General features: G+C 44.7%; 1 protein-coding gene across 1 annotated transcript in view; it reads right to left on the bottom strand.

The window, feature by feature from the left end:
* LOC147733112 (uromodulin-like) overlaps nucleotides 1-23,301 on the bottom strand; it is a 584,922-nt gene that overhangs the window by 456,025 nt on the left and 105,596 nt on the right. Inside the window, exons 5-6 of the mRNA XM_086955813.1 lie at nucleotides 3,561-3,724; nucleotides 2,674-2,676 (exon numbers count right to left, since the gene is read on the bottom strand). Coding sequence (XP_086811939.1) covers nucleotides 2,674-2,676; nucleotides 3,561-3,724 — 167 coding nt within the window. The remainder of the gene's footprint in view (nucleotides 1-2,673; nucleotides 2,677-3,560; nucleotides 3,725-23,301) is intronic.

Raw genomic sequence — 23,301 nt, 5'->3', positions numbered from 1 at the left:
AAAAATGCAATTTTGTCGATTTCATTTGTGACAGAATGTCATTTTAGGATTGTTTATGTGAAGGAACGGGCACCTTCCTACACATAGACAATCCTACCCTGCGCGCAGATACCCTTGCACTATGGTGCAAGGGTGCCTGCTTTGGTGCTGAGTTGGTAAACTTAGCGCAATCTCAGGGGGAAATGCAAGGCTGCACCGCATTCTTGTAAATATGGTGCAGCCTTGCGTTTCAGAAGTGGTGGAGAGAGGGGTTATGCCAGGCAGGCTAACGCTTTTCTCCGCCACTTCATTATACATATGGCCCCCAATGTTACTTATGACATGAAATCTTAATGTTCCTAAGAAAATCATTGTGAGCTACATTAAAATTATCATCAACTTTATTACATTCTTCTGTCCATTGTCAAATGTCTCTCACAGATTTTAATCTAGTAGTGCTTTCCTAGGGCGACCACCAGCTGATTTGGGTGAAATTTTTCCAAACTAGATGAGGTGCATAGTAAAAAACAAACTTTTACTCCCATATGACAGATACTTATCAAACAAATATCCGTTGGTTCTCATAAAAGTGGCAGCACCTGGAGAAATAGTTATACCCAATTCTTCCTTCTTTCTGCCTTCATCTCAGCGTGCAGATGTAAATCTACCTATTAGGGAAATCCTGTCCCAAAGGTCTGACTGAAAACACTGACTTCCCCATCCCCACAGTCATTTCCTTTGCATTCGAGTTCATTAGCTTAGCGAGGTATCTTTCCAGTTATGTACTGTTGAAAATAAGCCCCCCCTGCAAGGTCATCCCAAATCTTGTTTGCCTTTTTACGGAACCCTATTTTTGTTGGCTGTAGAACTCTGTTTACTTTATCTCTGCTAACCAGTGGTAAAATGCTTGTGCCCTTCCTTTTCAAACTTCCTAAAGTTGATATCCCCCTGATTGGCACATTTAAATTACTTTTACATCTCTGGTATATTGTGCAACATATACACAGGGACTGTAATTTAATGCTACTTGTGGGCTTCAGCACTCATTGTGTCACCCACCACAGCAGCACAGGAACACATCCCCAGGCCTGTCACTGCATTTAAACTGCCATTCCAACACGACAAAACAAACCTTCTGTATGAACTAATCCTTCCTTTTTAAGAGCTATAAATCACTCCTCAGGTAGGCCTTAAATGCTCAGAGGGAGTTTGCATGGCATTTAAAAAGAAGGGCATGTGTATTTAACAGTAGCGGATGGCATCTACTGAATGTAGGGGGGGGCGGCAAACAAAATAAAAGAAAAATGAAAAGCACTTACAGGATCCTGACGGCTACATCCTCCCACCTCTGACTTTGCCTGCTGGGACTGCAGTGCGGTCCTCGGAAACGTACTTGACCAATCCAGGCCTGCTCACGTGCTGTTAACCATTATGTGAGCAGTGCCCTGATTGGTGGGAGTTGCCTCTCTCGGCACTCCAGTTGCCATTGGATGCCTGCACTTGTTTTCAACCTAGCTCTCTTAACACAGCTGGGTTGAGAGGTTTAAAGTGCGCATGTTTGGCTGCCCTTCTCAAGACAGCCAACCAAAGACACATGTGCCCTTTAAACAAGTGCAAAGGTAGCCCTCTGCCCACCCCGCTCACTCAGCAGGCCACGCCCCGTTGTGACGCTCAGTTCAGAATGGGAAGATAAAGAATTAAATGGTAATAAATTACCATTTTATTTTTTATTTCTGGGGATTTGGGAGGCATGTAAGTCGTGTAACTCTCTACCTCCAACGGAAGAGCTGCCCTTGGTATTTAATGGTTTAGATGCACTGGCTGTGAAAAACTGTTTTTTTTCCCTGTGGCATGACTGGCTCTCCCATAAGTTACCATTGGTTTAAACTAGTACACTTAATAATTTATCAATCCAGTTTGGGAGTAGCTAGAAAAATGTTTCAGTGACTCATTTTAGTGGTAATTTGAAATCCAACGTAATGGTTAAGTCTAATTTTATATTACTGTTTTTGAAATTTCAATCTTAGAAAGTTGTCATTTTCCTACTTAAAACCTAAATACTTTCTGGCTTTTATTCAACTGTCACCTGACCCCTGCAGTGAGATATGTATTCTTTCCTGACAGTGGCAAAAGGGTACCAGGTTTGGGGTGGGTCTGGGTAGAGATGCCCAGATCCTTCATGTGCTTCAAAGGATGCCTACCTTGTCACTGGTAAATAAAGCACACACCTAGGCTTATCTCCCTTTCGTCTCTCTAGTTGGGTGGCACGAAACCCAGTGGGATGGAAGAAACTGACCAGAACTGGCTTAGGGGGCATACAATGGCTTGCCCTACACCCACAGGCTGGCACTGGGCATACAAGTGGACTCCATAAACCTCTCTTCAGAACACTCTTGGACCTGAGAAGAATCAAAAGGACTGCCATGCTGCCTGATGAACCTGAAGGAAGTCTGAACCTGCTTGTATGGACCCCAGGATCCCAGAAGTGACTTCAAGGGTCAATTTGTTGGCTTCCTGTTTGAGCTACATGGATGCATCAAGCTTCCAGAGGTCTTTTCCTGATTTCCAGTGGACCAGTCCAGTGTGAACCGGACATGACCTGGTCCCCTGTGTTGGCATCTCTGAGAATGAGTCCAGACCCCAAAGTACGATCCCCACGATCCTGGACCTTTGGTTGTGACTAGAGTGAATTACTCTCTGCATAACTGCAAGCTTCACCAGATTCAACACCGAGCATTAGCATTTAACAGCAACCGAATGATGGTTTCGCCAAGTATTGACGCTGAATAACACCTGATCTACAGATTCACCGGTGACACTGAGCAGCATCTAAGAACTCTGACAACCTTCCTCAATGGTTTCACTCAGATCGACGGCAAGCAGCATCTGATCCACTGTGTCATGTATTTCTTTACAATATTCTGTATTTTTCAAAATTGGTTTGGGATGTTCCTTGAGCTGTGTTTTCACTTTATTACTTTTTGAGTGTTACATAAATACTATACACATTGCCTCCAAGTAAATCTGACTGCTTTGAGCCATGGTACCCAAGGGTGAAGCACAGGTTTATTTAGTAACTTTAGCGGTTCACCCTGACAAGGATTGTGATTATTATTTAAGGTGGGTTCTCACCCTCTCAATCAATACTCCAATTTCATACATGTACCATGCTTTCTAACTTTCTGTCAAGTCGATTTCTTGCATTCTGAGGTCCAAATCTTCTGCTCTTACTTTCCTTTTGGCTATCCTGCTTCTTCCTTACCTTCTGAACAGTCACCAAATCCACCACAAGCCCTCCTCGCTGTTACCATTTTCTGTAAAATCATGCCTCGCCTCCCCTTTCCTTTCTTTGCTTTCTCATGTTCCATCTTTCTTCCCTTTTCTCCATTCCTGCTCGGTGATTTGTGGTGACTTTATGGTGGCAAGCATAGCTATAGAAAATGTCTGATACGGCATAATTAAGAGAGTAATAACAATTCAGGATAAAGAGGAGCACAGGATAAACACATAAAGAAAAAGTAAGTAAGGGTATTTAAGTGGAATGGTTTCCTTCAGCATAAAGCAATTCCACAGCCACCTACCCGAATATGGGATGCAGGACCGTCTCCAGGCTCGTCTGCATTGTCATGTTAAAGGTGCACGAGAAGCTGATCTGCAGGGGGCTGCTGGTTACAAGGCCATTTGTATTGTCCGGAGGAACGAAGAGGACGTTTGAGAAGGTCAGTTTCTTATCAACTGTATTTATCTGGAACAGAAATTATAGTCACGGTTAAAAACAGAGAAATTAAAAATTATGAATGTTGTGAAAAGATCTACTGCTCATTCTATTTGCATAGCACAAAAATTGCAGTGCGTCGTGCAAAAATACATTTATAGAAATCACCTCAATGAACTATCTTTATGAAAATACACAACAGCAGCTAGTAGGGAAGAGTACGCGAGCCGGGAGCATCAGGCAAGAAAACCCAGGCTTTAAGAATATTAGAGTAGATTAAATTCACAGCCATGAATATTTACCTTAACAGCCTAATTTAAAAAATGCCAAATCCTCATATTTTACCACATATCAAAGGAGGGCAAGAGTTCCTGTTTTGCTTTTTTGGGAGAATGCAGTGTTCCTCTGCTGGTGGAGCTCTTAGCGGCTATTAATTATTTCTAGCTTTGCCACAAGAACCAGGTAAATGTCCCTTTATTTGAAACCCTTGTTATGCTGCAGCATGCATGACAGTCCTGTTGTCTGCAATAACAGGCCCTCGCAAAGCTAATAGTTCCGGGTATTTTAAAGGTGTAAACCATTCTTCATTGATTGGTGACTTTGTCTGTTTGATGGTGGGGGTCAGTTAGTGGGTGAACGGGGTAATGAGAGGGAGCATGGACCGAAAGTGAGTGACTGGCTGCATGGATAATGCTGGGAGAGTGAGTTTCTAGATAGATTAATGGAATAATTGGTGAGTGCATAGATTGACACAAACATGGTCCATCAATTTTGCTGACTGTGACCTCAAAAAGCAGTTGTAACAGTTTAAACACAATGACAATTATCAATATGTCAATGCGATCATTACACTAAGACTGACACAGTTGTGTTCATAATGTAACGATGCACTGGCATCATATTGATACATTCTGTCATTAGATAGATAGATAGATAGATAGATAGATAGATAGATAGATAGATAGATAGATAGATAGATAGATAGATAGATAGATAGATAGATAGATAGATAGATAGATAGATAGATAGATAGTGAACCATAACATACCCATCACATAGACATCAGCAAACAGCTCCAGGCACTCATGATGTTTACAACAAAGAAGATTTGGAAAGTGGGATTTGTTTATGTATTTAAATAACTACATAGGATATCTGGGCCAAAGAAGGGGTCCAAGTATAAGGAACTGGTATTGGCATGGAAAATGAAGGAACTGGTTACTATCAGTTTAGGCATGAGGCAAACACTTTCAGCAGGCCCTGCTACAGAAATCCCTATTAATGATCAACATGCATCCTACTTTGGGCCTTTCCCATGCACCGATGGAATGCCCAGGAAAAGGCTGATATTGACCCAGCGACCCACACACTGTGTGTAACGCTGGCACTATTCTGCTTTAAGCTGGATGGCAGTGACAGCTGGGAAGTGAAAAAGGGCCATAAGACAGCGTGAGAAAGGGCTGCCATGCAAGTAAAAACGGACTGATTAGGGGGTGTGTTAGCAAGTGATCCTGTTCATGGGTCTTTGAGATATTGGAAAAGGGTTTCAGGAATTACAGATGAAATTACAGTAGTACCTGAGAAGGAAGTTGGGCAGTGAATTCAAAATCCACAAACAATAAAACTTAGGAGTTCAGAGACACACTGTCAAGCACATTAAGAAGGGCAGATGATTGGGCTATTTTGATTATTAACTATTAGACACCTCTAGTATTTTCCTTGTGGGTGTGCTCCCTCTGAAAGCTTCAGCTCAGTTTTGGTTGTTACGCTATTTACCATGAGAGGAATCATGTTGAGTTAAAGATTTCATCCCTAACACATTGATGATAAGTTAAGGGTAATGGAGATGCATAGTCGGGAGATACAACAAAAACTCATCATTTCATTTCTGCTGGCTCACCCATATTTTAATTTTAAAACTAAATTTGTGGGTTTATACATTAACAGTTGGTTGTAGCTAAAGCACTTACTAGGCTGCTGGTGATGGAGCGAGGTGGAGAAACAAAATTTTGTATACCCCTCATGAAATCACACTTCCATAACCTTAACTTGAACTAATTGAGTGATGTGTGAAATTAACCAACCTAGAATAAAAATTGCACCTACACAAGTACACGTGGGAAAAAATTTTTGCTTATGACTTAGGACCTTCCTATCTTGCAGAAAAATTCATTCCTAATAACCCTGCCCGCAACCTTAGATCCTCCAATCAGCTTCTGCTTTAAGTACCTACTGTCAAGAAGTCCAGACAAGGCGGTAAAGCCGTGTCTTCTGTTGGTCCAGCACTCTGGAACAAATTCACCTTCGCGCTTAGGCAGTGCTCCGACCATTTAACTTTCAGAAAAAAGCTGAAAACTTTCCTGTTCCAGTGTTAGCAGCCCCCCTTTTGATTGTCCTTTTGTCCTGTTCCATCTGACATGGGCGCGTGGCGCGGAGATACTCCTTCGGGAGTTGATTCAAGCGTGGTATAAACCCATAAATAAAACAAATAAATAAATATGTTGCAATCATAATTAACTCATTATGTGATTCTGTCAACTCCTGAACTAATAAGCAGCTTTAAATTAATGACAAGCAGCATAAATGTTCTTTTTGTATATGTATTTGTGGCAGAAACCGAGGGATAAGTGAGTATAAATTGCATAAATGTTGCTTGTTTGCTAGGTAATAACTAACAGGGAAACCTTAGTATAGGGGGAGGTAAACAGAAGGGCTAGAGTTCCCTATTGAACATTATTTTATGTTTGTTTCTATGATAGTTCCCATTCTGGCTCGGGAGGCCTACTGAGAAAATGGAGTCTCTCGAGCATTGTAACAGCGAGAGATAAAGCGCATGCGCGGCTGAAAGACGAGAATGAATGCGAGCTGCCTCTGCCTGAACGAAAACAGTTCAAGGTCAACATGCCCTGGAAGTCCTCATGACTGCCAAAAGAATGGACATTTGAATTACTGAACATGGGAAAGAACAGTAGAGCTGCTAGTTGAGGATGTGACTAGGCCAAAGACTTTCTTAAACAAAGGACCCTTTAAAATCCGTCTGACACTACAGAAAGTGAATGTTAGAATGATGAGGTGATCCTCATACACCCCTAAATTGTCCAATCAGAACTCGATTTTATGCTGATAGTTACTTTTGTAGATAGATAAAGTTAGTGAAAAAGGTATAAAAAGTGCTGATTTTACTTAAAAAAACTCTTCTTCAATTTCCTCCAGAGATGCTGTTGGAATGCTGATTTACCTGAGATGTAAGACTAAGAATCATTTTCTATTTCCTTTTGAATGAGAACTGATCTTTAGATGAGGTTATTCGTTAGGGAAGTTGGGAGAAAATGAATTTTTGGGAACTATCTGTCTTTTGCTAATACTTGTATCTCTGAAATCTAAATAATAATGCCTATTTCTGATTTTTCTAAAATAAACGAATATAACTGTTTGAGATAAAACTCTTATTCCTTTAATGTCATTTTGAATAAAGAAATAAATAAAGTGAATTAATTTTCAGACATGCTAAATTTAGCTTTTAAAAAAAATTAGATCAATGGAGAATTAAGCTAGTCTTGTATTTTCCTCGCCTAATTTTTTACTAGCAGATCCGTTGACCACAACGGTGGTGTGTCTAAATACATTTTAATTAATAAAAGCCATGGTAAACGCATTTAAACCGCAGGTGTAAATAGCATAAATATTCAGTTTTAGTTTAGACACCCCACTATGATACAGCAGCTCTCCTTTGAATTTCACCGATCCATGAAGTAGGATGAAAGTGTTTTGTGAGTAACTCGCGATGTTATGGGCCCCACTGACGAGTAGCTGTATGATTTTGTATTTCAGGGAAAGGTAACATGGTTTTAGAAATCATTTCCGGAGTAGCGCTGCATCACTGGCAAAATAGCAAAAATGATGTACTGTTTGGCTGGTGGCCTTGCAAATAGAATAGAAATGTCATCACTTACCTGGTGGGTAGCTAAATAGCACACTTGTTTAGTAGCCATGGAAATAGCTTATATTTTGTGTTATTATGCCATATACAGATTTCAACAGGCACTTATTACCTGGTAGAACGGCAAATCAGGAAAGAAGACAATGGTCATCCGTCATCTTTTTTGCAAATTACTGTCCTGGTGTATTATTATTTAATTTGCAAAAAGTCTTTGCACATAATACACAGACGTTTGCAAATGTAGTAGCATTTTGCAAACTATTAGGTCAGTTCACAAAATACAGACCTGCACGTGGGCTGCACTCCAGAATGACCTGCATATCTATATTCATTAGACATGTACAATTTGCAATCGTCTACAATTGCCTGTAATCACAAGGTGCTGGTCGGCAAAAGACAGCACACCACCAAAGGTGCGTCAAGTTCAGAGAAATTATTCGAATGGTGTATTTGCTTACAATGCACAACCCACTAATCAACACCAATGTTATCACATTATGTGATTGACTATCTCCAAAAAAAACAGAATTGCCTGTGCTACATGCCAAAATCAATGTGCCCCAAACCTCCTCCTTGAGTTCAGCCTTCCTGCTATGAATAGCTGGCTTATATGCCCTCCTACATGCAGCGATCTCTATTGGGCCCTAGAGTTAGGCTTTCACAGCCTACATTACACGTGTGCTAGCTTTCTTTATATTCTTTCTGAATCAGGGAGAAGCTGGATGTTTAGAGGGGGGGAACAGGCTTCATCAAAGTGGCCTTGATGAGGGACCCCAAGAGATTAAAATCATGGTTACTACAGACAGAAGAGTAGGATAGATGCAAACAGTTATAAATACTTCCCAGGTGTGTTACACAAAGCCAACACATAATACCACACATATCAGCATACTCACAGGCTAGTCTTAACCCATCATGGCTTGGCTGAAGATGGGACCCCACTAGGGCAAAATCACGCACTCCAAGTTTAGGGCAGAACAATGTGACAACATGAGTAATATGACCGCGGAAAGGCTGGAAATAATATTGCGATCACCCCCTCGGTAAGGTATACACCTGCTGACAAAAATATAGTCAGTAACAGAGGATCTAATACCACTTACAACGGTGGAAGCAGATAAACAGTGAGGAGCAGCCCAGTCAAATACATTGCACGGATCAAACCTGGCGAGAAAAAGTAGGAGCTGCTGGCCTCTGTTGTCACAGGGCTGGGTTACAATGTTCAGGGAAGTTATGTTCAGGAGAGCGGTATCAAGGTGAAACCCTTCACCCGACCCTGAATCCAGTTTAGCATTAACCCTGGGCAGAGTTCGCGGAGTGGGGCTTCGCGGAGCTACGCGAAGTTGGGCGAGAAACTACGCCCACCTCCGCACTCCGCGTAGCCCCACTCCGCAAAACCACTGGCCGCCAGCCCCGCCACCCGCCTCCCTCCCGCCCTCCCTAAATACTTTAAAATAATGGAATGCAATAATTTAAAAAGCACTTACCTTGCCGCCGCTGCCCGCCGCGTCCCCGGGGCTCGCTATCTTCCGTCTTCTTCAGTAATGCGCATGCGCGGGCGGCCGCGCATGCGCATTTTCTCGTGAAAATGCGCATGCGCGGCCGCCCGCGCATGCGCATTACTGATAAAGACGGAAGACGGAAGATAACGAGCCCCGGGGAACGCGGCGGACAGCGGCGGCAAGGTAAGTGCTTTTTAAATTATAGCATTCCTTTATTTTAAAGTATTTAGGGAGGGCGGGAGGGAGGCGGGTGGCGGCCAGCTACGCTCCGTCTGCGGAGCGTGCGTAGTGCCGCCTGGCTCCGCCAGCTCCGCAAAATGCGGAGTGGGCGGCACTACGCACACTCCGTGCACGGAGCGTAGCTGGCCGCCCACCCCTATTTAGCATAAAAGTCCCTGGCCAGAATATTATGAACACCACCATCTTGGGAGAAGTGACTTGATTCCAGATCACTAATGAAATCGAAAAGAGCAGTAATATTGGGATTATGCCATGCAGAGAAATTATCATTATAAAAGTTAACTAGCACAAATTTAAAATACATTGACCACTTAACCAAAAAAAGCTTGAAAGAGCATACTGTGCATGAATATTGGGACAATAATACAATCAAAGAAGACTTTGAACTATACAGTGAGCCCCGCCCTATCCATCCCCAATGAGGCAGAGGAACTGAATAATGTTGTATCTTGATATGGTGGCTGTTAGACCTGACATCATTGGCCTGAGTCTCTCCTCCATTTTTTTTCTGTTTGCCTCCTCTGTTTACGATGTTTTTGCTGGTATATCGCTCTGGGCACTGTGCCCCTGCTGATTAGTACCGCAGTGCAAGTGCTTCCTATGTTAAATTACTGTATTGATTGAATTCCATGTTTGGCTTATTTGGTTTACTGTTAGTCCCTAGTCTAGTGCACGAGGAGTGCCGGGGCTTGTAAATACAAATGCTGCTAGTGGGCTTGCAGCACGTGTTGTGCCACCCACACGAGCGGCCTAGTAAAAGTATGTCTACAGGTCTGCCATTGCTAGACCTACGTGCAGTCTTGTACTGTCACGCGGACTGCGCAAGTACGCCTACTTTCCAGTCCCCTAAACCTTCCCTTAACTTCATATTAGTCACCCCTATGGTAGGCCCGAGGGCAGGGTGAATTGTAAGTATAAGGTAAGACAAGCCTGACGAAGTTGGCATGTCCTAATAGTGAACTACCGCCATGTTCGTACTTCACTATAATAAGGTCGCCTGCTCTCCATTAGTTAGAATGGGCTGCCGGGATTATTAATGGTATGATCCTAGCTAGCTCGGGGAGCATGGTGCAATGTCGAGTTTGGTATCCCTGAACTCGGGGTTTGATAACGCATCCGTTTGGGTGGATGGTTTTTGGACTCTGGGTTTGAAAATAGCACTTTTAGAAAGTGGCTATTTTCTTGTCTAACTATTTCTGGTTTCTGCTGGTTTGGTGTGTGGGTGACAGGGGCTGGGTGGCTCCAGAGTTCTGAATGAGTCAGTGTGGGGTGAGTGGTACATCTGCATTGAGAGTAGGGGAAGAGTAGCTCCTGATAGCTGGCCCTGCCCGATACAATGCAGGCTCCACCTCCTGCCGAGCGATGGATAGCTCTGCTCCTGCCAGTGACAATACTGTCTCCACCTCCTGCTGGGCCTCTGAGGATCCAGCCCTGCACCGTGAATAGGCCAGGTGCCTCTGCCTGGCTACACCCACAACAAACCCGGGATGAGGGGGAGTTCCCCCGCATGGACAAAGGGATCAAAGCCAAAAAGGGGTATAAGAGAAGGACCCCTGAACCAAGACTTTAGATCAATTCTGACAAGGTACCCTGAACCAAGGACAAGAAGCCTGCTGATCCAAGGACTTGCCTACCCCTTCTGCCAGAGTGCTGTTTGCTGGGGGGAATCCTGCAGTCCCTTCTTTATTTTTGCCAAGGAACCAGGAGAGAGGAACTGAGTGTGTACTCTCGAACTTTGCCAAGGAAATCTCCAAGGGCTGGAAGAGTGCCAGCCTCCTGTTGAAGTCACAGGGCTAAAGGACTTCACCATTTGCTAAAAGTGCTTGTTGCTGGAACCTGAAAGTCCAGCACCTCTGAAGAAATCCAGCAATCCCGACGCCGACGGATGCCGCCGAATCCAGCTCGACATCGTGAGTGCAGCTCCCGTGTCCCGCATCTTCGACGCTGGCCGCTGGGACCGATCGACGCTAGTAGCGAAGCCGCTGTCGACGCCTCGACCCCGAGCCCTCTCGACGCCGTGAGCGCTGCTCACTCTTGCAACATCATCATCGACATCGACGACGACGCCGTATCATGCTTCACCTCGTGAGCGCTGCTCGTGCCTGACACCTGTCAACGCCGCTGCAGATCGCCCTGACTCCGAGGCCTGATCGACGCCGAAGAAGCGACGCCGAAGAAGCGACGCCGGACATCTCGACGCCGCTGATCATCGAGTGCTTCACTTTTCCAAGGTACTGTGTTGTGGGAGGTCCGTGTGACTCCGGGCTCGACGTAGCGCTCCTCGCGGTCGACGCCGAACCTTTGGATTAACTTTGCCTCGACATCGTGTGACTCCCGTGTGGGTTACATTGTTGTCAAGAACTGTGATCTAAAGAAGAAGAGATGCTTTTGTTACTAAGGACTTTGTGCTAAGAAGAAACTACGCTTGAACTATTATTTTTCCTTCCAAGAGTATTTATTAAGATTGTGGTATATTTTTGTTGTTATTTGGTCTTGTGCTAAGCCTTATATAAACATCCGCATTTTTATAATACTACTGTGTCGTGTCCATTTGTAGTGTCTTCACTTTATTACTGTATGTGGTCATAAATGCTTAACGCACTGCCTCTGAGATAAGCTTATTTGCTTTGCCAAGCTACCTAGGGGGTGAGCAGGGGTTATCTAAGTGTGTGATCCCCTCGCCCTGACTAGAGGAGGTGAGCCCCTACTTGTCAGAAGTGTATACCTCTGCCAACTAGAGACCGCTGAGTCTAACAGTGGCTTAGCAACATGCTCTGCATTCTTTCCTTGGCAACCAGGATGTGAAAGGTCTGGAGCATGCCAGGGGAAAGGAGAGCTGGCAGTTGCTGAGAGAGGATGTGTCTAGGGGTTGTTCCAGTGAACTCAATAAAGTTCTTCCTACAAATAGCCTGTCTGTGCCTCTTAAAAAATAAAGCCATCACAAAAATGTTACCTTCCGGCCAAAAATCACAATATCATAGCAAGAGACATGGTCAAGCCAGGACGCGTCCCAGATTTTAGCAGCGAGGTCAGCAATATTCCAGCTCAACAATTTGATTCCCAGGGCAATGCCTGGCAAAGAAGAAGCAGGCACTGCATCCTCGTACCCTCTTTGGAGCTGGACTGGCATGGGGGGCAAAGCAATGTCCCACAGAATGCCACCGGAATGGGGCCATTGGTGGGGCTATCCATTCCCTTGATACAGTCCAGTCGTGAGGGCAAGTGACGACCCAGTCCGTCACTATTACAGAGAAAAGCCAGGGCTGAAAAGCAATTAATAACAGGAACAGCAGAAGGGTCACTGATCCTCAGATTTACAAGAGGAAGCACCCTAGGTGGCCCAGCTATATGACCAATGGAAATAAATTAAAAAAAACTAAATGGGGTTCAGGCAAGTCTTATCAGAGTACAATGAAATCAACTTTTGACATCCCTCACTCTGGGAAAATGTTCTTGTCCCCAAACTACTGGCTAAAGGCTCTCAGGTGTCCTGGTGTTTTCTGTTGGGAGTGTGCGGTATTGAACCACAGACACCCTTCTCCACCCAGCACTCTGACATCTCATTGCAGGGTTGAACCATGAGAATGGTATTTTAACTTAGATTACATACATTGAACCTGAGCATTTGCCTAGCAGGCCCATACTCAGCCTCATCACTTGGGATGATATCCATCTCCTGCTCTTCTCTTGAGTGTATGAAACCTACCCTAAGGGCCAGCTCCTAAGAGATCGATCATGGTGCACCCTTGTTGCTCATTCTCTGATTACCTCACAACTATCATAACTCACTGCCTAGGATGCAGTCTACAGGCAACAATTGACATTTAGTTACACTCTTCCAGAAAACTACCCGCTCCAGTCTCATGTGGCTATAAGGTGGTATGATTTCCACTATGAAAAATCCTTACTCTGCCGATCTGGCCCTCTAGTTACTGCTCTGGAGACACTAATCATTACACTGTGTCTGGTACAATTATCAATCAGTGCAATTGTTGAGGCCACATAAACAGATTTCCTGAAATTATTTTTTAGAACACTTGGGAACCACTAGCTTACCTTCCCCCTCTACCTCCTAACTAAACATCACTAGGCATACTCTTCCACTCTGGAAAATGCCTTCCTCAGCCCAGACTGGACAGTATTGAGGGCATTCATGTGTTATAAGAAATTTCTCCTCTAGTGCCCCATTGGATGACAGGCTAGGAACCATCCATTTTTTTCCAGCCTCTTCCAATCTGAAGCCGAAAAAAAACACTCAAGGTGACTCGGAACTGCTGTGCTTCTCCCTAACCTGATCTACATTTGGGGTCTTCTCGGATAATAAACTTAATTTTTTTGCTGGAAGCCTGACCAAGTCTGTTTGTGATTGTCCCTCCCCCCTTGCGTTTTGCCAGATACCCTGGTGCTGGCCATCATGTAAATTTCCCTTCTAAGCGCTTGGGATGATTGCGCTTGGTGTCTTCTAAAGGGTGGAGCAACTCAGTAAAACTGTTATTCAAGAGGTGCTCCTTCATTATCAAATTATAGAGCTCAACATAAGTTAATGTTTTTCTGCCTTTAATCCAACCCTCCACCTACTGTAATGAGGTATCCACACAATTCTCCTGTTGATATTCTTTTACGCTATTTAATAAATTTATGAGGTACTAGAAACCTCTGTAATTTGAGAGCTCTGTTTTTGTTGTGTCTTATCTAAGGTAAGAAATCTATCCCTCCTCTTGGTATATAACATTCAAAATAATATGGATCTCTAATGCCTCTTTTTCGTTGCATCTCTAATGCCAACGTAAAAGAAAGAAATCAATGTTCTAAGTCATCAATCACCACAAAGCCAGGTACAGCATAGTCTTGAAAGTGGGAATTTGAAAGACCCTAGTTTTGGTGCTACATACACCACCTTGTTGCTACCTCCATCTCCCTCTGCTCATGAACCTGTGTGCACTTTTTATGTCAAGAACATTGGACTTAGTTTCTCTCTTCAGCTGGAAGGACTGCATTTCACTCCTTAGCAACAATTGTCTTATCCCCAAAGACCAAGGTAGAGAGCTTCAACTTCAGCATCCTCTGAGTTTCTTTCTCATTTTCCAATTGGTAACTATCCTGCTTCAAAGGGAACCAATAATGGGCACAGAAATGCACATCCCTGGGTAGAACAGATGAAAGAGCTTTTTCCTGCAGAACCTTTGAACCTCTGAACCTGCCCCTCTTGCTCTCTTGCTCCAGCATTTTTTCAGGCTTGTCTGTTTTCTCAGTCGCCTCAGATGTGATCTTTGCTTGTCGGTCCACTATTAGGCTCTCAGTACTCTCGATTGGTCCATTTTGTTTACTTTACTACTCAGATAAAAAAAAAAAATTCTGGCACAAAGTGCTTATTCTTTAATTGCCAGGCCTTGCAAAACCAACAGATTTTCATTTGATTTCGAACAAAATAAGAGGAACGCTATTATAAAAATGATTAGGATCCACAACCAAAAATGATCCAATCACAAACAAACAATGGCTGTTAAAAACGAGAACATTTTTTTTTGCTCTCTGACATATGTGTAATATTCTCTTCTTACTGTCCTTCTCTGCCTTCTCTTCTTTCTTCTATTTCTATCCTACTCTTTCTATTCTTTCTATTCTAGAAGCCTTTTTATTCATTCTTCTCTGCTCTTTCACTGAGACGCGCTGCTCTGCTGTGGGTCCGTTATATTTAAATACTTAAAGACTTTAAATAAAGTCTCTCAACTTTATACAAGACATCCTGTTTCCTGCCTCTCATTCCTTGGTACAATATTATTTGTGACTTTTAGTTCCATGCTGTTAATTTTGTACGGTACTGCTTCGTGGTCATGAGCGGTGCACTATGCAGAGAGGGATTACTTGATCAGCTCACTGCAGTCGTATGATTTTTCTTTTTTCTTTTTTCTTAACAACGATATCACTTTAACAATGATTTTTTCAGCAAATTTCTTTATATTTTATGTAAATGACTTATGTACAAAATAAATCATACTTTCTTTAAAAAATATTTTCCAGTGATTTTTTTCTGTTGTATGATATACTACATCAAACTCCGCATAATTCCTCCTGTGGAGCCCAAACCCCTAAATACACATCATTTGACAGCAGCGATTGACCACAAGGACTTGTCAAATGTAGTCATGGACCTTCCTTCATCTCCACCACGTCAAACAACCACTGCCTATGGTCTTTGGCAGTGTACAGAAGGGGGTAGTTCAGGACCTGAGTACAGCATATGCACTCTTTCACAAACCCCTACAGGGCATGGACTTTGACTGCACATATAAGGAGTTGCCATAGCACCTGTAATCCTGTAAGTGGTCAGACGCACTGTCCATGGCATGCAGCTTGAAAGTCAGTGACAGCGAATGAGTATTCATGACTAAATGTCAGTTTCCAGTGGAATTCGTTTTTTGATCAGTTTATATCTTTGACACAGTTTGACAAGTCTTCATGAAATTACACACTTGATTGGTGCATTTGGCTAAATTGTGGCATGTTGTGTTTCATGCAGATCTTGCAAGGAAAGTTAAGTTGTGTTTAGACTTATATTCGTAATAAGGCCATTTTGAGGTTTGATATAAATCCAGGTGGTAGCTTTTGTGATTTTTCTGTCACAATAACGAGTCAAGAGTGCTGAAAAGGATTTATCAATTGTATAGTTTTCTTTAGGTTGCAGATGCCCTCCAGATTGCCATTCACAGATCAAAAATCAGGAAAAAAACAATCCTATTAGACGAAGGAACATTGATTCCCCTCAATCATTGCAGGATGGTGAAGTTTTCACTGGTGGTACCCACTGTGGTCGGGTTTCATGCCTCATCCGACCTTGGCAAAGCGCTCAATGGAGGGGGACTTCTCAGGCCTCTTAGCAAAGCGCCGGCATGCCGTCACATACCAAGGTCGTTTGTGGCGTGACACTCAGCCACAGCAGGTACCGCTGTGAAACCTTCAATATCTGGTGCTCCATGGGATCAATGAATGGTTTTGTATTCAGTCATTATGATTAATGCTTTTCTGTTTTGACCACATCGAGCAGTAGCACCACTTGGTCCTGAAGAAAGCTCCAACACCATTTTGGTCCTAGACTAATGCATGCCGATCTTTGGGACACACAAGCAGGTTTAATCATTCCTGCAATAACATGTTGTTTTTAATCCTAACCCAGGGTCGCCCAAATAAAGTTTTTTGAGAATCCTGTAGTTTTATTCACTTTTTTCATTTGATCTGCTGACCTCACCACCCCTAGCTCCACAATTGTGTATTTAGCATATACCTCTCTCAGTACAAAAAATCCCTCAGCTCCTCCCTCTCAGTGAGGGAGTTGTAGCCCGTATGGGGACTAGGCATCAGAATATGAGGAGGTTCCCCAATGATGAAGCATGCCGTCTACGGTTGGTGAGGGAAACCGTCTATAAAAGGGACACTCTTTGGTGGTTAAGTTCCCAGCCAGGGGATTCATAAACATAAAATCACAGATTTTAATATTCTGAGACTAACAGGATGCAGTGCTAGATTAGGGCCTTGAATTTACACCAAGCCCTGACACCAGAACCTACTGTAAATGTTTTCCAATCAGGCTCACATACAAAGCCAAGTGTATACAGCAAAGAACCATGCTTTATTGCTTGGGGTGGGAAAGGGATTGTGCTATAAAAGGCCAAAGGCTTAATGTGGGATGAATTGGCTTCAGGTAGATTAGTGAAGGGCTCAGATCGTGCACAGAAGCCGTTTGCTGTGAGGCGATTTAGATGCAGGGCCTTGTCAAATACGAAGGCTAGCTACCAAACCCTACTGTGCAGTTGGCTGCACTGTAGGATGGACTCAGGGCTTCATCTATGCACAGCAAAGGCTGAAAACAGGGCCTGACCAGACATGCAAACGTCAGCTGCTCATTTCATCTGTTATGCTCAGTGGGCGTTGACCCTTCAGTGGGTTGTGCATGGCAATCGCCTGCTGGGCATGTCTAATGACAAATTTCTTTGGGGCCGAAGTTTCGAAAAATGATTGCTTACGTATTGGCAGATCAAAGGTGAACTTTCGAATACTTCATTTCGCTTAAGCAAGGGCTATAAATGCCCCACTCACAAATAGACACGGCTGGACAAATAAAGGCTCCTCCAACTTTGTATAAGGTGGTGGAGCAATGATCCCGCCTGTACCTGGTAAGGCAAGGACAGCAATACACCTGCACCCCTTGGGCATGGTAGGAGGGATTAAGGATCCTACTGCACCCACCCTGCCACTGGACAAGGCATATACCAATACACCCCTACACGCAGTATGGCAGAGGAGCTTAAAACCCCTAATGCCCTCATGCCCACTACCGTGCAAGGCAGGGGTAGTTATTTATATCCATCTGCTCTTGGCAAGGGGTGCAAGCAGCAGCGGTGCGTCCATTGGGGCGTAAGGGCGGAGCCCCACCAGCCACAATGGACCCGCATCGCGGCCGCTGGCCGCAATCCTATCTATACATTTTTTAAGCAACAATCAGCCTCCGCCCTCAGCCCACCGCCGGGAATTGTGCAAGGGGGAAGGGGGTGGGGGGGGGGTGGCCTGCAGCTTGAGTGACACTCAGGCAGACCGTAGTGCGCAGTCCCGCTGGGGAGCTTACTGTGCGAATGCTTGGGATTGTTGGTTACTATCTCAAGCATGCGCACTAAGTTCCCCAGCGGGACCCAGGTGGGTACTTGTTCTCCTGCTGCCAGTGCCACAGCCCGGGTTTTCAAAGGGCGACAGGGCGAGCAGCAAATGTGCCCCCCCAGCGCCAGGATTGGCTGGTCCACCAGCACGCAGCAGCCATCATTGGAAGCCGCGCGGGGGGTGGCGCACACACTGTCGACGCACACGCTGCGAGGAGGATCAGGATGTCGGCGGACGGCGGTAAGAAAACTTCGGCAAGTAAGTGTTGTAATGTCTATCTATGTATGTTGCATTCCCCTTTGCAGAATGGAATTAGCCACCAGGGTCCGGTTAATTGCTTGAGAGTGGAACGCTGAGGAGAATATGAAAAGTGATTATTTCTGGGGGGACTTTATTCTTCTGAGCGTTTACATTCTCATCATCCGAGTTCCAGGGGCATGTTGAAAATCTATCTTAGTCAATGATGTGTGCCAAAGAACTGAAAATAATGAAATCCGTGAAAGGGGCTCCACCTGCGCAGTTGAAGCCCGGTTGCGTAATATATAACCTTCCATTTCAAAAGTCAATTTTTTTTCATTAGCCAAGAAATCAAAAATGCCACGGGGCATTATTGGGATTCTCGGGTGTCCGGTGTTCATATTAGCTCTGAAAAGTCAACTTTCCAGAGGAATGACAGAGTATTAATACAGCTCTGAAAGGGCTTTCTACGGGAAAGTGAGGTGAATATAAATCAGAAACCTTATTCTGCTCTGTCCTCCCTCTCTGGGCCCATCACTAGCTTTGCTTCTCTCTCGATGTACATAATAAATGATGGCTATTGTTATCGTAAAGACCCGTATACACAGACATTGCCATAACTGCGAGTTATAGGTTACCATTGACAAGCTGAATTGCATTACATAAAACCTCTATTGGTGATAATTTTTATATCTGTGCTGCACAATGTATAAATAATAAGCACTATTCACTAATCACTTGTTTTCCTTAGCACATCCGTCCTTCCTTTATTTATTCAAGTAGCTCTGTGACTGGAGCTGGTTAAAAAGCATGTTTAGGTGCCATGAGGCGTCGTTGTTTACAACTTTGTTGTAAAGTGCAGCAAACTGAAACACAAAGCACAGTCTATTCTGCTACTTGCTCCTGTAGGACCGAAAGAAGCCCCTGTAGGAATACCCTCCCATTTTCCTTCAGCTTCGAGCTGTGCAGATGAGCTGTGCAGACCTATGATGAACACCATCTATTCTTCATGGAAGTATTATCCAATTTCGCGAGAGGCAGGAAGTCATTTTATGAGGATACTAAACAGGTCTTCAATGCTTCTGCCAGAAAATTTGGATAATAAACGCTACACGAAAGATGACCGACCTCCGTAGCTTACACTGAGAGGAGCACAATAATGTCTGAAATTACGTCAATTGGATAATGAGCTTCTTGACTATGTTAAACCAAGAAGACATTAACCCAATTACACAAGATAATAAGGGGTGCAGCCAGGAAAGGGGGCAAGCAGGCAGGCCAAGCAGGGGGGTGGACTATACTGCAGTCTGAAGGGTGCAGCCAGGGCAGGGAGGGCAAGCAGTGGGGGTGGGGTGTGGGGAGGGCTGTACTGCAGACCGAGGGGTACAGCCAGGACAGGGGGTGTAAGCAGGGGGTTCGGAGGGTAGAGGGGAGAGGTGTGCTACAGTCCGAAGAGTACACCAGCACAGGGGGCAAGCAGGGGGGCGGGGGTGGAGGGGAGAGCTGTGCTTCAGTCCGAGGGGTGCAGCAGGACAGGGGTGCAAGCATGGGGACAGGGTAGAGGGGAGAGCTGTGCTGCAGTCAGAGGTGTACAGCCAGGGCAGGGGGTGTATGCAGGGGGCAGGTGTGGGTCACAGGGGTGCAGCCAGGGCAGGGAGGGCTATTAGGGGGACAGGATGGAGGGGAGAGCTGTGCTTCAGTCCGAGGGGTGCAGCAGGACAGGGGTGCAAGCAGGGGGCGGGGTAGAGGGGAGAGCTGTGCTGCAGTCAAAGGTGTACAGCCAGGGCAGGGGGTGTAAGCAGGGGGCAGGTGTGGTCAGAGGGGTGCAGCCAGGGCAGGGAGGAAAATACACAGAGGCAGGATATTTAGCCATCAGTGAAGATTGAGACATGCTGCAACTCTTTAAATGAAAATTTAGGGCAACATAAAGTGATTGTCTGTGCTCTCATTATATGTGTTCCGTGGAAATGTGGACAACAACACTCCCTACGTAAATTCGTTCACACCTCCAGTAGAAGCGCAGTACGTACGGCTGTTTCCACAGGTGTGCAGAAGACATTGCACTTTAAGGATGGAGCTACTGGGATGCGAATTGTCAGGTCAGCCTATAACTTTATGATATTAATTTGGAATGGATTGAAAAGACTATATGTGCATATTGCTATAGTATATACAAATGTGAAGAGTGTCGTATGGCATTTACTACTATTCAAAGGGTGGGAAAGGGCTATGACTCTTAAGAGCCGAAGCCTCTTGCTGAACTCAGAATCTCTGGAGTCCACTCACGCCGCAGGTTCTTCCAGGTAATAATGACGCTTTCAGGCAACAGGGGCGTTAATGGTGAGAGAGAAGCATCAGGGCGATTAATGGTGAGAGAGAAGCAGCAGGGCGATTAATGGTGAGAGAGAAGTAGCAGGGCGATTAATGGTGAGAGAGAAGCAGCAGGGCCATTAGTGGTGGTGAGAGAGAGGCATCAGGGCAGTTATGGGGAGCGAGAAGCAGGCAGGGTGTGACTAGTGAGTGGGAAAGGTGTTAACAGTAGGAGGGAGACGGGAGAGTTAATGGTAGAAGGAAGACAGGGCGTCAGCGGAGAGAGAAGGCGACGGGGGCACTGTAAGAGGGAGACGGGCATTAATAGAGAAAGGAAGTCTGGGGCGTCAGGCAGGCCCCTGCTACGCTTCATGGAGTGCGGGGCTTCCTGCCCAAGGCCAATGAATATATTTGGAGACATGGGAGACTCGGCGGCTCCTCATCATGTTCCGGGAGGGGAGTGGGCACCGTTTTTATCACGCCTCTGAGGAGCATTCGTGGTGAGATGGAGACATGGGCCTTAACGGAGAGGGCAGTGGTTTTAGTGATGAGATGGATAGAGTGGTCCATGGAAAGGAGACCTTGTGTCAATGGCAAAGGGAGACGGGCATCAGTTATGGTTATAGGGAGAGCCTGCGTTCATTATGCTTTAGGGGAAAAAAGCAGAGGTAACCCTGAAAGTAAGGGGTGACATGGAGGGCTTGGCTTCACAAAGAGTTGAGGAAGGCAGCCAGTAGAGCAATAGGAAGGAAAATCGAGACCTCGCCATAATAAAACCTAAATAAATGTACGAAGAGGAAAACGAGAAAAGAAAAAGGAGCTGGGCTTTTAGGGGTGTGTTAAGAAAAGGGACAGGGCAATGTGGGAGAACGCAGACGAAGCAGTCAGCAACGTATGTCTTATATAACATGTCCCATACACTGTTTTACACACCTATGATTGCTAGTCTCTGTGTAATGTGTGCGTTATGTACAGTGCTGTTATGTACAGTGGTGTTCATTCGACTTCCTATGTTGCTGGAGTGCATTTGCTTTTTTTGCAACTGATTCTATGACTTTTAAGGGTGTATCCTCGAAAGTCTCCTGTTAATGTGGCTGACCTGCTTGCTGAAGTGCACTTTATACTTGCTTTTGAGTGACACCAAGTATTGCTGGTTTAATTCGATTCCGTTTGCTGACTTGTGATGCACGGCTTGATGGGTGCATGCGTTTATTTCCCTGTGACTAGTTTGTTCTGATATAATTGTCTTATTTGCAATAGTTTTCAGTACACAGTTTGCTCAATCAGTTATGGTTTTCTTTGACTACCTGGATTCCTGGAGTGCCTCTGACTTCATTCTGTTTCTTTACTTTTTGTGACTGTTGGTCCTGCAGGGAAACATTTTCAATTTATGTTGTCTTGTTCACTGGGAGCATTGCTTTTATTTTCCTTTAGTGTAATAGGCTGGCTGGTGAAGTGCACTTCCCATAGTGTGCAGTCACTTCAATTTGCCTTTAGGTGACTACCTGGCTTGATGGTGGTTTTCTATTTGATTTCATGTAACTCCTTGTCTTGATGAGTGCATTGGTTTTAGTTTGTTTGAGGTAACTGCTTCACATGCTGGTTTCATCACACAGCTGACACCCACCCTGAGAAAAGCCAGAGCTGCCCTGTAAGTGGTATGAACACCAGTACGCTCAGGTTCCTTACAGCTCCTTCACTTGACGTGGGTTACCACCTACCCGTTACTTTTTGTATCCTGCTCGTACCAAGCCAGATCCGGACCCAGACCAGTCCCCACAGTTGCTCCGGATTAAGGGGCATTGTCATGTCATCTCAGGCGCGATGTAAAGATTACCAGTGAGCTGAGGACTCTTTTGGCTCAAGAACCAACTAGCTGGAGACCCTTGTGGTTGTTTAAAGATTTAAGATCAGCCTGTAACTCAGTCTTGAAATGGGTGGGTGACCTCGATTACAACGTGGCTGTGCCAGTTGTCCCATTATGACCCCTTTTGCCTGTCTCCCCTTCAGACGCAGAGGGCGTAAAACTGGGGAGTGCTCAACCCTGCCAAAAAACTGAGGGGTGACCCTAAGAGCACAGCTGCCATCCAATCAGGGGTGGGATGCTTTGGTGTGCTGGTCTGGTTTTCTGGGTGACTGGTTTTCTGACTTATGACTGCGCATTCCTTTCAGTCTGCACTTGCTTCAGTTTACTTTTTGAGTCACTGTCTAGTTTGCTCGATGTATTGCTTTCATTTTTTGACTTGCTTGGTGCTTTTATGTTGGTGCCTGCATGCTGAAGTGTACTCTTCTTCAGTTTAAATGTATGTGACTGGCCTGTTGACTAACACCCTGCTTTCAAAGTGAAGGTTCACAGGTTCACTCTTGCTTTAGTTTACTTTTGTATGGTTGACTGCATGCACTGTTTTGCTGGATGCATTGCTTTAAGTTACTACTTGATGCATTGCTTTCAGTTTGCTTTCAAGTAATTGCCTCTCATTTTCCTAATGCTTTGTGAAGGCTGTTTCCCAACTGCTGTGCAACTTCTTCTACTCTTACAGCTGAGATTTTCATGAAAGTCTTATAGTCTGAATTCAGCACCTGAGCGTAATAGGACGGAATGTATGAAGCTCTGTGGTTATACTGAATAAGCAGCTACCTATGTTATGCCATCTACTAATGTAATAACTGCACTTTCACAATTGCTTTATTAACCTTCCTGCTTTCTCAAATTTGCTTGAAAATGCACG

The sequence above is a fragment of the Lissotriton vulgaris genome, chromosome 2_1 (assembly GCF_964263255.1).
Source record: "Lissotriton vulgaris chromosome 2_1, aLisVul1.2, whole genome shotgun sequence".
Taxonomy (NCBI): Eukaryota; Metazoa; Chordata; class Amphibia; order Caudata; family Salamandridae; genus Lissotriton; species Lissotriton vulgaris.
This window is presented reverse-complemented; position numbering and strand designations above follow the sequence as displayed.